Consider the following 14,344-nt stretch of genomic DNA (forward strand, 5'->3'; position numbering starts at 1 on the left):
TAGATTCAAAACATAAAGAATCCCTCTAGGCAAAACCTTAAGTTACAAAAAAGACACACAGACAGGAATATTCATTCTCTTCAGCACAGCTATTTTCTCAGCCATTTAAAGAAATCATAATCTGACACATACCTAGCTAGATTACTTACTAAATTCTAAGGGTATGTCTACACTTCGAAATTAGGTCGAATTTATAGAAGTCGTTTTTTTAGAAATCCTTTTTAGATAGTCGATTTGTGTGTGTCCCCACACAAAATGCTCTAAGTGCATTAAGTGCATTCACTCGGCGGAGTGCTTCCACAGGACCGAGGCTAGCGTCGACTTCCGGAGCGTTGCACTGTGGGTAGCTATCCCGCAGTTCCCGCAGTCTCCGCTGCCCATTGGAATTCTGGGTTGAGATCCCAATGCCTGATGGGGCTAAAACATTGTCGCGGGTGGTTCTGGGTCCAAATCATCAGGCCCCCGTTCCCTCCCTCCCTCCGTGAAAGCAACAGCAGACAATCGTTTTGCGCCTTTTTTCTTGAGTTACCTGTGCGGATGCCATACCACGGCAAGCATGGAGCCCGCTCAGCTCACTTGGGCAATTAGGATCACATTAAATACCGCACGCGTTACCCATCATGGTGCACCATGGTGCTAATGGGGCAGGTTCATGCGGTGGAACGCCGATTCTGGGCCCGGGAAACAAGCACAGACTGGTGGGACCGCATAGTGTTGCAGGTCTGGGACGATTCCCAGTGGCTGCGAAACTTTCGCGTGCGTAAGGGCACTTTCATGGAACTTTGTGACTTGCTTTCCCCTGCCCTGAAGCGCAGGGTTTTTTGTAACCTTTAAGCTGGACCCCAAGAACATCACTCTTGGTGCTGAATCCTTGCAGCTGCTCTTTTAATATCTAGCAACTGCCTGAGTCTCCACATGCTTGTTCTTTATTTCTTTCTTAATAAAATTTACCTTTTTGAAGACCATGCTTGGATTTCTGTGTCTTTAGAGGTCCGTGCACATTTTTCAGTTAGTTGCTGGCAACAGCTGATTTCTTTTTCTTTTCCTTTTCTCAGCTCTTCCCTGGGGGTTGGGGGTGGTGGTGGAAGAGCTTGGGGGTACCCCACAGGAAAGAATTTCCGAATGTGCCTTCCTGGGCTCTCAGGGGGGTTCTGCATTTGGTGGCAGCATTTCCCAGCCCAAGGCCAGGGGGATCTGGAACCAAGGGAGTTTAATACAAGCCTGGAGTGGCCAGTATTAATGTGTAGAGACCTTGTGGATCCCGGCCTTCTGCGCTCGAAGTGCCAGTGGGGAATCCGCCTTGACAGCATCCCAGATGGGGAAGTTTCCCATGAGCCTGGCTCCCCAGACCAGGAGAGACCAGCCCAGGGCAGGATCCAAAACCCAGTGATACTAACGCCCACAGTGACCCTACTGCAGCATGGGGCAACCTTCCCAGGCCCCAGAGCCTCGGAACCTCCTCTCCCCGCCAGAGGAGGAGATGCACCAAAAAGAGTTCCCAGAAATGATGTAAACAGCCGAGTGACCGGCAAAAGCAGAGAAAATAAAGGGGTTAGGTCATCATCTGCCTGTGCCTAGATCAGGGGGCTGGAGTCCGGAGTCCTGGGTTCTATCCCTTGGCTCTGGGAGGGAAGTGGGGTCTAGGGGGGTAGAGCAGGGGGCTGGAGCCAGGACTCCTGGGTTCTATCCCTTGCTCTGGGAGGGAAGTGGGGTCTAGGGGGGTAGAGCAGGGGGCTGGAGCCCGGACTCCTGGGTTCTTTCCCTTGCTCTGGGAGGGAAGTGGGGTCTAGGGGGGTAGAGCAGGGGGCTGGAGCCAGGACTCCTGGGTTCTCTCCCTTGCTCTGGGAGGGAAGTGGGGTCTAGGGGGGTAGAGCAGGGGGCTGGAGCCCAGACTCCTGGGTTCTCTCCCTTGCTCTGGGAGGGAAGTGGGGTCTAGGGGGGTAGAGCAGAGGGCTGGAGCCCGGACTCCTGGGTTCTCTCCCTTGCTCTGGGAGGGAAGTGGGGTCTAGGGGGGTAGAGCAGGGGGCTGGAGCCAGGACTCCTGGGTTCTCTCCCTTGCTCTGGGAGGGAAGTGGGGTCTAGGGGGGTAGAGCAGAGGGCTGGAGCCCGGACTCCTGGGTTCTCTCCCTTGCTCCGGGAGGGAAGTGGGGTCTAGGGGTTAGATCAGGGGGCTGGAGCCCGGACTCCTGGGTTCTCTCCCTTGCTCTGGGAGGGAAGTGGGGTCTAGGGGGGTAGAGCAGGGGGCTGCAGCCCGGACTCCTGGGTTCTCTCCCTTGCTCCGGGAGGGAAGTGGGGTCTAGGGGTTAGAGCAGGGGGCTGGAGCCCGGACTCCTGGGTTCTCTCCCTTCCTCTGGGAGGGAGGTGGGGTCTAGGGGTTAGAGCAGGGGGCTGGAGCCCGGACTCCTGGGTTCTCTCCCTTGCTCTGGGAGGGAAGTGGGGACTAGGGGTTAGAGCAGGGGGCTGGAGCCCGGACTCCTGGGTTCTCTCCCTTGGCTCTGGGAGGGAGGTGGGGTCTAGGGGTTAGAGCAGGGGGCTGCAGCCCGGACTCCTGGGTTCTCTCCCTTGGCTCTGGGAGGGAGGTGGGGTCTAGGGGTTAGAGCAGGGGGCTGCAGCCCGGACCCCTGGGTTCTCTCCCTTGCTCCGGGAGGGAAGTGGGGTCTAGGGGTTAGAGCAGGGGGCTGCAGCCCGGACTCCTGGGTTCTCTCCCTTGCTCCGGGAGGGAAGTGGGGTCTAGGGGGGTAGAGCAGGGGGCTGGAGCCAGGACTCCTGGGTTCTCTCCCCGGCTCTGGGAGGGAAGTGGGGTCTAGGGGTTAGAGCAGGGGGCTGGAGCCTGGACTCCTGGGTTCTCTCCCTTGCTCCGGGAGGGAAGTGGGGTCTAGGGGGGTAGAGCAGGGGGCTGGAGCCAGGACTCCTGGGTTCTCTCCCCGGCTCTGGGAGGGAAGTGGGGTCTATGGGTTAGAGCAGGGGGCTGGGGCCCGGACTCCTGGGTTCTCTCCCTTGCTCCGGGAGGGAAGTGGCGTCTAGGGGTTAGAGCAGGGGGCTGGGGCCCGGACTCCTCTCCCCATGCCCAGGGAGGTGCCGGGATGACCGTGTCTCACTCCCCCCAGGGGAGAGCGGGGCGAGCGCTTCCTTCACCGGCCCCGCGGAGCGGTTCGAGCCCCTCGCCGGCCGGAGCAGCGGCCGAGCTCCGGGAGAGCGGCGAGAGCCCCGGCCCCGGGGCCCCCGGACCGACCGGAGCCCGAGCTGCCGCGGCCCGTCCCCCGCGGGCTGCGGGGCCCCTGGAGGCTCGGGGGGGTCCCCGGCCGGGGGCGGGGGGACAAGGGGGGCGGGGCCCGGCCCGAGCTGTGACCCCCCCTCTCCCGCCGGCCGCCCCCAGCCGGGGGGTGCGGCCCCCCCCGGGCTCCAGCCCCGGCATCCATGGAGCAGCGACCTCGGCCGGGGAGCGAGTCGCGGCTCCGGGCCGGGCAGCCCCGAGGCCACGGTCCCCGCCGCGCCGAACCCTCCGCCCGTCCTGTCCCGCTCGTACTGCCCCCCCCTCCGCCTGCCGGCCCCGCCGGGCTCTGCCCAGCGACCGGTGACGGCGCCGGGGCTCCGCGTCGCGATTGGCGGGAGGCTCCCGGGGCAGGAGCTGGCTCCGCCCCCCGCGGCGTTCTCGGGTCCCGCGCCGAACCCGCCCCTCCTCTCCCGCTCGGACTTTCGCTTTCCCTCCCCAACCTGCCCCGCCGGGATCTGCCCAGCGACTGGTGACGAAACGGGACTCCGCGTCGCGATTGGCGGGATGCCCTCTCCCCAGCCAATCCCTGCAGGCCGGAGGCTCCCGGGGCAGGAGCTGGCTCCGCCCCCCGCGGCGTTCTCCAATCTTGGGGCCGCGTCCGGCTTCGCTGCGGGGGGTCCGGGCCAGGCGCTGGCGCTGCGCCTCCTGCTGCCGCTGCTGGGGGCTGCAGCCCTGCCGGGGGCCCGATCCCGTCAGCATCGGGGGGGCAGGACGGGGGCAGCCGGGCTGGGGGGAGCTGGGTGCCGGGGGGGGGGGGGCAGCCGGGCCGGGGGGGAGCTGGGGGTCGGGTCGGGGAGCAGCCGGGCCAGGGGGGTGTCGGGGGGGTGGTGGGAGCTGGGTGCCGGGGGGGGCGGTTCTGGGCTCTGCGTTCAGAGGTGTCGGGAGACCCCCCCGCGCCCCCCCCCCGGCACTGAGCGGTCGCTGACAGGGATCGGTGACGTTGCTATAGTGACCGGGGGGGGGGGGTCCTGGCCCCCTTGTGCCCGGCGCTGCCGGGGGCTGCGGGGACAATGTGCTGTGGGGGGCGGAGCGCCCCTGACCCGAGCGGTGACCCCGGCGTCTCCCGCCCACCGCCCCCAGCCGGGGGGTGCGGCCCCGCTCGGACCGGCACCCATGGGTGCTGCACCCGCCGACCAGCCCCTCGCGGCCCCGTGCGGCTCCCGGGCTGCGGGGCATCCCCGGGGCCAGGCGCTGCCCAGGCCGGGTCCCTGCCCGCGTCTCCGGGCCGGGCGGGGCGCTCAGACCCGCGTCCCGTGGGCAGAGCCGGGCTGAGGGTTCGCGGGGGGAGGAAATTGACCCCCCAGACAGACCAGGGGTCAGTGACGGGAAAAGGCTTCTCGGGTCTCTCGGACCTTTAATGGCTCCCGGACGGTTCCTCACGCCGGGCGTCACCCCAGGGCCCGGGACTCCCGCGTGCGGCTTGTCCTCGGCTCCGTCCAGCCGGGCTCCGTCAGCACCAGTCTCCTCGCACCCACCGTCCCCAATGGGTCCTGTCTGTCCTGGAAGCAGGTCCTTCGAGGCGTCATCCCAGGGAGGAGATGTCAGCCCCGCTCTCTCTCTGGCCGCGTGTTGGCGCCCCGGGGCGGGGGAGAGTTTGGAGCCCCTGGATCTGTGCGTTAGTCGGGTCTTCGTTTGGGCGAGGTGAGCTCCCGCGGCAGAGCCCAGAACAGCTGCTGCGTTTGTGCGGTTGGGGTCTCCTGAACCTGCCGGAGAAAGAGCTTCCGGATCCCTGCAGGGTGGGGTGAGGAGAGGGGAAGGCCCATCCTGCTTTTCCAGGCGTGGACTTGAATCTTCCTTGTTCCCCAGGAGGCAGCAGCTCAGGCCCTGGGGAGCTGAGCAGCCCGTATTGAGCTGGGTGAGGCAGCGGGGTGGGTTTGGGGTTTCCTTAAAGTGGTTTAACGCGCATTGGTGCCCCTGTGTCACCTCAGTAACAGGCTTGGTTTGACCTAAACAGGGTTAGGCCACAGAGCACAGAATCATAGAATATCAGGGCTGGAAGAGACCTCAGGGGAGCAAACACGCAGCCAGAGACAGAGCGGGGTAACATCTCCTTCCTAGGATGACACCTTGAACGACCTGCTTCCAGGACACATATGACCCATTGGGGACTGTGGGTGCGACTAGACTGGTGCTGACAGAATGAGGGGCGATCAGCAGGTTATCTCAAGTGCCTATATACAAATGCACAAAACCTTGGAAACAAGCAGGGAGAACTGGAGGTCCTGGTGAAGGCAAGGAATTATGACGTGATTGGGATAACAGAGACTTGGTGGGATAACTCACATGACTGGAGTACTGTCATGGATGGTTATAAACTGTTCAGGAAGGACAGGCAGGGCAGAAAAGGTGGGGGAGTAGCACTGTATGTAAGGGAGCAGTATGACTGCTCAGAGCTCTGGTATGAAAGTGCAGAAAAACCTGAGTGTCTCTGGATTAAGTTTAGAAGTGTGAGCAACAAGAGTGATGTAGTGGTGGGAGTCTGCTATGGACCACCGGACCAGGGGGATGAGGTGGACGACGCTTTCTTTCGGCAACTCGCAGAAGCTACTAGATCGCACGCCCTGGTTCTCATGGGCGACTTTAATCATCCTGGTATCTGCTGAGAGAGCATTACAGCGGTGCATAGACAATCCAGGAAGTTTTTGGAAAGTGTAGGGGACAATTTCCTGATGCAAGTGCTGAAGGAACCAACTAGGGACAGAGCTCTTCTTGACCTGCTGCTCACAAACCGGGAAGAATTAGTAGGGGAAGCAAAAGTGGATGGGAATCTGGGAGGCAGTGACCATGAGTTGGTCGAGTTCAGGATCCTGACACAGGGAAGAAAGGTAAGCAGCAGAATACGGACCCTGGACTTCAGGAAAGCAGACTTCGACTCCCTCAGGGAACTGATGGGTAGGATTCCCTGGGGGACTAACATGAAGGGGAAAGGAGTCCAGGAGAGCTGGCTGTATTTCAAGGAATCCCTATTGAGGTTACAGGGACAAACCATCCCGATGTTTTGAAAGAATAGTAAATATGGCAGGCGACCAGCTTGGCTTAACAGTGAAATCCTTGCAGATCTTAAACATAAAAAAGAAGCTTACAAGATTTGAGGACTTCAATAGCACAGATATAGGTGTGAGGTCTTTTTTAGGAGTGGTGGGTGAAATTCTGTGGCCTGCATTGTGCAGGAGGTCAGACTAGATGATCATAATGGTCCCTTCTGACCTAAATATCTATGAATCTATAAGTGGAAGATTGGACAAATGACCAGAGAAGAGTATAAAAATGTTGCTCGGGCGTGTAGGAATGAAATCAGGAGGGCCAAATTGCACCTGGAGCTGCAGCGAGCAAGAGATGTTAAGAGTAACAAGAAGGGTTTCTTCAGGTATGTTGGCAACAAGAAGAAAGCCAAGGAATGTGTGGGCCCCTTACTGAATGAGGGAGGCAACCAAGTAACGGAGGATGTGGAAAAAGCTAATGTACTCAATGCTTTTTTTTTCCTCTGTCTTCACAAACAAGGTCAGCTCCCAGACTGCTGCGCTGGGCAACACAGCATGGGGAGTAGGTGGCCAGCCCTCTGTGGAGAAAGAAGTGGTTAGGGACTATTTAGAAAAGCTGGACGTGCACAAGTCCATGGGGCCGGATGCGTTGCATCCGAGAGTGCTAAAGGAGTTAGTGGCTGTGATTGCAGAGCCATTGGCCATTATCTTTGAAAACTCATGGCGATCGGGGGAAGTCCCGGACAACTGGAAGAAGGCTAATGTAGTGCCCATCTTTTAAAAAAGGGAAGAAGGAGGATCCTGGGAACTACAGGCCAGTCAGCCTCACCTCAGTCCCCAGAAAAATCATGGAGCAGGTCCTCAAGGAATCAATCCTGAAGCACTTACATGAGAGGAAAGTGATCAGGAACAGTCAGCATGGATTCACCAAGGGAAGGTCATGCCTGACTAATCTAATCGCCTTCTATGATGAGATTACTGGTTCTGTGGATGAAGGGAAAGCAGTGGATGTATTGTTTCTTGACTTTAGCAAAGCTTTTGACACTGTCTCCCACAGTATTCTTGTCAGCAAGTTAAAGAAGTATGGGCTGGATGAATGCACTATAAGGTGGATAGAAAGTTGGCTAGATTGTCGGGCTCAACGGGTAGTGATCAATGGCTCCATGTCTAGTTGGCAGCCAGTATCAAGTGGAGTGCCCCAAGGGTAGGTCCTGGGGCCGGTTTTGTTCAATATCTTCATAAATTATCTGGAGGATGGTGTGGATTGCACTCTCAGCAAATTTGCGGATGATACTAAACTAGGAGAAGTGGTAGATACGGTGGCAGGTAGGGATAGGATACAGAGGGACCTAGACAAATTGGAGGATTGGGCCAAAAGGAATCTGATGAGGTTCAATAAGGATAAGTGCAGGGTCCTGCACTTAGGACGGAAGAATCCAATGCACGGCTACAGACTAGGGACCGAATGGCTAGGCAGCAGTTCTGCAGAAAAGGATCTAGGGGTGACAGTGGACGAGAAGCTGGATCTGAGTCAACAGTGTGCCCTTGTTGCCAAGAAGGCCAATGGCATTTTGGGATGTATAAGTAGGGGCATAGCCAGCAGATGGAGGGATGTGATCGTTCCCCTCTATTTGACACTGGTGAGGCCTCATCTGGAGTACTGTGTCCAGTTTTGGGCCCCACACTAGAAGAAGGATGTGGAAAAATTGGAGAGAGTCCAGCGAAGGGCAACAAAAATGATTAAGGGTCTGGAACACATGACTTATGAGGAGAGGCTGAGGGAACTGGGATTGTTTAATCTGCAGAAGAGAAGAACGAGGGGGGATTTGATAGCTGCTTTCAACTACCTGAGAGGTGGTTCCAAAGAGGATGGTTCTAGACTATTCTCAGTGGTCGAAGATGACAGGACAAGGAGTAATGGTCTCAAGTTGTAGTGAGGAAGGTTTAGGTTGGATATTATGAAAACCTTTTTCACTGGGAGGGTGGTGAAACACTGGAATGCATTACCTAGGGAGGTGGTGGAATCTCCTTCCTTAGAAGTTTTTAAGGCCAGGCTTGACAAAGCCCTGGCTGGGGTGATTTAAATGGGGATTGGTCCTTCTTTGAGCAGGGAGTTGGACTAGATGACCTCCTGAGGTCCCTTCCAACCCTGATATTCTATGATGATTCTCAGGAGGGCATCTAGTCCAACCCGCTGCTCAAAGCAGGACCAACATCAACTAAATCATCCCAGCCAGGGCTTTGTCAAGCTGACCTTGAAGGATGGAGATTCTACCATCTCCCTAGGTAAACCTCCTAGTGAAATAGTTTTTCCTAATATCCAACCTAGACCTCCCCCACTTCAACTTGAGACCATTGCTCCTTGTTCTGTCATCTGCCATCACTGAGAACAGCCTAGATCCATCATCTTTGGAACCCCCGTTCCAGTAGTTGAAGGCTGCTGTCAAATCCCCCCTCACTCTTCTCTTCTGCAGACTAAATAACCCCAGTTCCCTCAGCCTCTCCTCATAAGTCATGTGCCCCAGCCCCCTAGTCATTTTTGTTGCCCTCCGCTGGACTCTTTCCAATTTGTCTACATCCTTTCTGGAGTGGGGGGACCAAAACTGGATGCAGTACTCCAGATGTGGCCTCACCAGTGCCAAATAGAGGGGAACGATCACGTCCCTCGATCTGCTGGCAATGCTCCTACTAATGCAGCCCAATATGCCGTTCGCCTTCTTGGCAACAAGGGCACACTGCTGACTCATCCCCAGCTTCTTGTCCACTGTAATCCCAGGTCCTTTCTGCAGAACTGCCGCTTAGCCAGTCGGCCCCCAGCCTGTAGCGGTGCATGGGATTCTTCCATCCTAAGTGCAGGACTCTGCACTTGTCCTTGTTGAACCTCATCAAATTTCTTTTGGCCCAATCCTCCAGTTTGTCTAGGTCACTCTGGAGCCTACCCTCCAGCGTATCCACCTCTCCTCCCAGTTTAGTGTCATCCATGAACTTTCTGAGGGTGCAATCCATCCCATCATCCAGATTATTAATAAAGATGTTGAACAAAACCAGCCCCAGAACCGACCCCTGGGGCACTCCGCTTGATACCAGCTGCCAACTAGACATGGAGCCATTGATCCCTACCCGTTGAGCCCGATGATCTAGCCAGCTTTCTATCCACCTTATAGTCCATTCATCCAGCCCATACTTGTTTTACTTGCTGGCAAGAATACTGTGGGAGACCGTGTCAAAAGCTTTGCTAAACTCAAGATATATCACATGCACCACTTTCCCCATATCCAGAGAGCCAGTTCTCTCATCATAGAAGGCAATCAGGTTGGTCAGGCATGACTTGCCCTTGGTGGATCCATGTTGACTGTTACCGATCAGCTTCCTCTCCTCCAAGTGCTTCAAAATGAATTCCTTGAGGATCTGCTCCATGATTTTTCCAGGGACTGAGGTGAGGCTGACCAGTCTGTACAGTAGTTCCCCGTATTCTCCTTCTCCCCTTTTTTAAAGATGGGCACTATATTTGCCTTTCTCCAGTCGTCCGGCACCTCCCCCGATGGCCACGAGTTTTCAAAGATAATGGCCAATGACTCTGCAGTCACATCAGCCAACTCGCTCAGCACCCTCGGATGCATTAGATCCGGCTCCGTGGATTTGTGAATGTCAGCTTTTCTAAATAGTCCTTAACCAAGTGGCTCTTAAACTTTTTTACTGGTGACCCGTTTCACATCGCAAGCCTCTGAGTCCGACCCCCCCCCATAAATTAAAAACACTTTTTAATAGATTTAACACCAATTATAAATGCTGGAGCAAAGCGGGGTTTGGGGTGGAGATTGACAGCTTGCGACCCCCCTGTAATAACCTTGCAACCCCTGAGGAGTCCTGAACCCCAGTTTGAGAACCGCTGCCTTAACCTGTTCTTTCACCACTGAGGGCTGCTCACCTCCTCCCCACACTGTGCTGCCCAGTGCAGCAGTCTGGGAGCTGACCCTGTCTGTGAAGACCGAGGCAGAAAAAGCATTGTGAGTACTTCAGCTTCTTCCTCATCATCTGTCACTAGGTTGCCTTTCCCATTCAGTAAGGGGCCCACATGTTCCCTGACCACCTTCTTGTTGCTAACATACATGCAGAAGCCCGTCTTGTTACCCTTCACATTCCTTGCTAGCTGTAACTCAAACTGTGCTTTGGCCTTCCTGATTACATCCCTTCATGCTCAAGAAGTATTGTTATACTCCTCCCTAATCATCTGTCCACGTTTCCACTTCTTGTACGCTTCCTTTTTGAGTTTAAGCTCACTGAAGATTTCACTGTTAAGCCAAGCTGGTCACCTGCCATATTTGCTATTCTTTCTACACATCGGGATGGTTTGTTCTTGTGCCCTAAATAAGTCTTCTCCAAAATAGAGCCAGCTCTCCTGGACTCCTTTCCCCCTCATATTAGCCTCTCAGGGGATCCTGCCCATCAGTCAAAGTCTGCTTTTCTCAAGTCCAGGGTCCGTATTCTGCTGCTCTACTTTCTTCCTTTTGTCAGGATCCTGAACTCAACCATCTCATGGTCACTGCTGCCCAGGTTGCCATCCACTTCTACTTCCCCTACCCATTCTTCCTTGTTGGTGAGCAGGTCAAGAGGAGCACAGCCCCTAGTTGGTTCCTCCAGCACTTGTACCAGGAAGTTGTCCTCAACACTCTCCAAAAACTTCCTGGATTGTCTGTGCACTGCTGTATTGCTCTCCCAGCAGATGTCAGGGTAATTGGAGTCCCCAATTAGAACCAGGGCCTGTGATCTGGAAACTTGTTAGATGTCCGAAGAAAGCCTCGTCTACCTCATCCTCCTGGTCTGGTGGTCTATAGCAGACACCCACCACAACCTCACCCTTGTTGCTCTCATCTCTAAACTTAACCTAAAGACTAGAGAATGGAAACTTACAGCCAAGGCCATCTGGGTCTGTCCAGAACTTTCTCTTTTGTCCCAGTCCAGAAGCTTCTCCTCCCTCCAACAGCCCATACTTAGCCCCCAGAGGCCCCTCCTTTGTCTTTTGTTCTTGTTCCTGCCAAACATTGTCACCTGGCCTCGTCCTCAGCTCTTTGTTTTCCAGCTGGTCTCAGCTGGCTGGCTTCCTGCAGAGGATGGGTCCTCCATGGTCATTAGTTGCTAGGTGCCAAATGTCCGGGCAGTTGTCTTCTGGGACCCCCCATCAGCGTGGGGCCCAGACCCCAGATAGTGAGTCATCAGTCACACCTGGATCTCTGGAGAGCAATTAATCTTTTCCCCCACCTTGTTAACCATGCAGCTCACGGGGGAAACTGAGGCACACACAATATTCATTATAACACATGGGGAGAGGTGGGTGATGCTGAGACAGACCCGGTGATGGTCGGAGAAGGGGAATCAGCACTGGATAGCTCAGAGAGCAGGGCTTGGTGAACACAAGTTCAGTGCATGGCCCTTTTGAAGGGTGGGGGAGCTGACCCAGGGCTGCTGGGTAAATGCAGAGGGGAGGGTGAGGAGATGGGGAGCAGAGGGTCGGATAGGCCATCGCCTTGGAAGCTGAAGTTACCAAGGATGAGTGTGGGAGGCTGGAAGGGACAGCCAGTTGTGGGGATCAGAGAGGCAGTGTATAATTCCCCTGAGCAGTGTCTGACGTCAGTGGGACGCTCACCGGCATGAAGGGATCAGGGGTTCAGTCTTTGCAGCACCAGGCCCTTTGTCTGGGAGCTGTTGCTCTTCCCCACCCCCTGCTTTGGCCCTGATCCTGCCTGTGGATCTGTGGGGTGAACCCGACTGTAGGGACGGGTGATCAGCCTGTGAGCTCCTTGGGGGAAGGGCCCGTGCAGTGACTGGCACAGGAGGGGGCCTGGTCCCTACATGGGACATAACTTATTCACGCTGTGGCTGCACCTAAGTCCAAAGCAGACTGCAAAGAGTTACAAAGGGATCTCACAAAATTTGGTGACTGAGCAACAAAATGGCAGGTGAAAATCAGTGTGGATAAATGCAAAGTACATTGGAAAACATATCCCAACTCTACATATCAAATGATGGGGTCTAAATTAGCTGTTACCACTCAAGAAAGAGCTCTTGGAGTCACTGTGGACAGTTCTCTGAAAACATCCACTCAATGTGCAGCGGCAGTCACAAAAGCGAACAGAATGTTGGGAATCATTAGGAAAGGGAGAGATAATAAGAAAATATCTTATTGCCTCTATATAAATCCATGGGATGCCCACATCGTGGATACTCTGTGCAGATGTGGTCACCCCATCAGAAAAATACCTATTGGAACTGGAAAAGGTACCGAAAAGGGCAACAAACATGATATGGGGTATAGAACAGCTTCCACAGGAGGAGAGATTAATATGACTTGAACTTTTCAGCTTGGAAAAGAGACGACTAAGGTGGCTCTGACTGAGGTCTATAAAGTCATGACTGGTGTGAAGAAAGTGAATCCGGGAGTGTTATTTACCCCCTTTACATAACACAAGAACTAGGGGTCACCAGATGAAATTAATAGGCAGCAGGTTTAAAACAAACAAAAGGAAGTATTTCTTCACACAACGCACAGTCAACCTGTGGAACTCCTTGCCAGAGGATGTTGTGAAGGCCAAGACTATAACAGGGTTCAAAAAAGAACTAGATAAGTTCATGGAGGATAGGTCCATCAATGGCTGTTAGCCAGGATGGGCAGGGAGGGTGTCCCTAGCCTCTGTTTGTCAGAAGCTGGGAATGGACGACAGGAGATGATCAGTTGCTGATTGCCTGTTCTGTTCGTTCCTTCTGGGGCACCGGGCATAGGCCACTGTCGGAAGACAGGAGACTGGGCTAGATGGACCTTTGGTCTGACCCACTATGGCTGTTCTTATGTTCTTAATAAATTATCGTACATTGTGTGCACAGCTCGGGTCTGTGGCTCCCACCGCCCCCGCCCCCCTTGTATCCCGAGCTTCAGCTCCTGCATCTCCTACTGCCCCAGCCCTTCTCCTGCTCCCCCCTCCCCCCTGCTCCCACCTGAACCCCCTTTCCTTCTTCACATTCCCCTTTACCCCCCCGTGCCCCAAGTACACTCTCCCTGTCAGCTCCCCTACTCCTCACACGCTCCAGCTCCTCTCCCCCTCATCCACCCCTCCAGCCTTGCCCCCGTTCTCCTCCTCCCCCAACCCCTCTTTCTCCTGGGTCAGGCCGGTCTGTGAGCCCTTTCCCAGGTCTCCCTCCCACAGGAGCGCTCCTGAGGGCTGGCACCGCCTCATGTGTATTGCCAGGGGCTCCTGGCAGGGTCTGGTTGGGTCTGACCTCCCTGCCCCCAATCTTTCCCCCCAGGCCTGCACTCCAGGCGCATATTCCACACGGTGGTGTCCGAGCCCGGCCCGGGGCTGCCCTGGTACAGCCGTGTGGGGTACGTGGACGATCAGGTCATCTACGTCTACACCAGTGAGAAGCAGAGGGCGGAGCCTCGCCCAGCGTGGATGGCGGAGAACGAGGGCCCGGAGTTGTGGGAATTGAGGACCTTGTGGGCACGGCGCTGGGAGGCCTGGTTCAGAATCAGTCTGAACGCCCTGGGTCAGCTCTGCAACCGGACTGAGGGTGAGTGAGGGACACGGCCTGATGGACAGAGCAGGGGATGGTGGTGTCAGTGTGAACGGGGTGATGGGACGGAGAGGCCCGCAGGGGCATTTTCTCACCGGAGAAGTGTGAAGGTGGGGGACAGAGGGACACAGAGGGGGCAGGGGGCTGCAGGATCGAAGATCCATGCAAAAGCATTTTTGACACCCTCCAAAATAGGACTCTCATGCTGTTCCTTCCCCAAACACCCCAGATTTCTGCTACCACTCTCACTTGCAGCTGCCTCTGCCGCCCTTCGGGGGACCCCCCGCCCCCCGTGTGTGGTCATTTCCCGGGCAGAGCAGCAGAGGTGCATAGGCCAGAAGGTCCCAAAGACCCTAGATCTAGAGCAGGGAGGGCTCTGAGACGTCTTGTCTCAATTCCCAGACACCGAGTGATGGGGAATCCCAATATCAACAGCCCCCAGTGTTGAGACATCACCAGTCAGGCCCCCAAAATCCTGAGTTTGGCTTAAATGTCGTATTTTGGGGATAATATTGGAGCTTAT

At 55.8% G+C, this 14,344-nt stretch overlaps 1 protein-coding gene across 1 annotated transcript in view; it reads left to right on the forward strand.

Moving 5' to 3' along the window:
* Positions 1 to 620: 620 nt before the first annotated feature.
* The window catches only part of LOC311520113 (class I histocompatibility antigen, F10 alpha chain-like), a gene marked incomplete at its 5' end in the record, with an annotated part of 30,525 nt that continues 16,801 nt past the window's right edge, over positions 621 to 14,344 (forward strand). Inside the window, 3 exons of the mRNA XM_084627353.1 lie at positions 621 to 648; positions 3,108 to 3,965; positions 13,555 to 13,818. Coding sequence (XP_084483479.1) covers positions 621 to 648; positions 3,108 to 3,965; positions 13,555 to 13,818 — 1,150 coding nt within the window. The remainder of the gene's footprint in view (positions 649 to 3,107; positions 3,966 to 13,554; positions 13,819 to 14,344) is intronic.

The sequence above is a fragment of the Lepidochelys olivacea genome (genome assembly GCF_965140295.1).
Source record: "Lepidochelys olivacea isolate rLepOli2 genome assembly, chromosome: 4".
NCBI classification, from domain to species: Eukaryota; Metazoa; Chordata; order Testudines; family Cheloniidae; genus Lepidochelys; species Lepidochelys olivacea.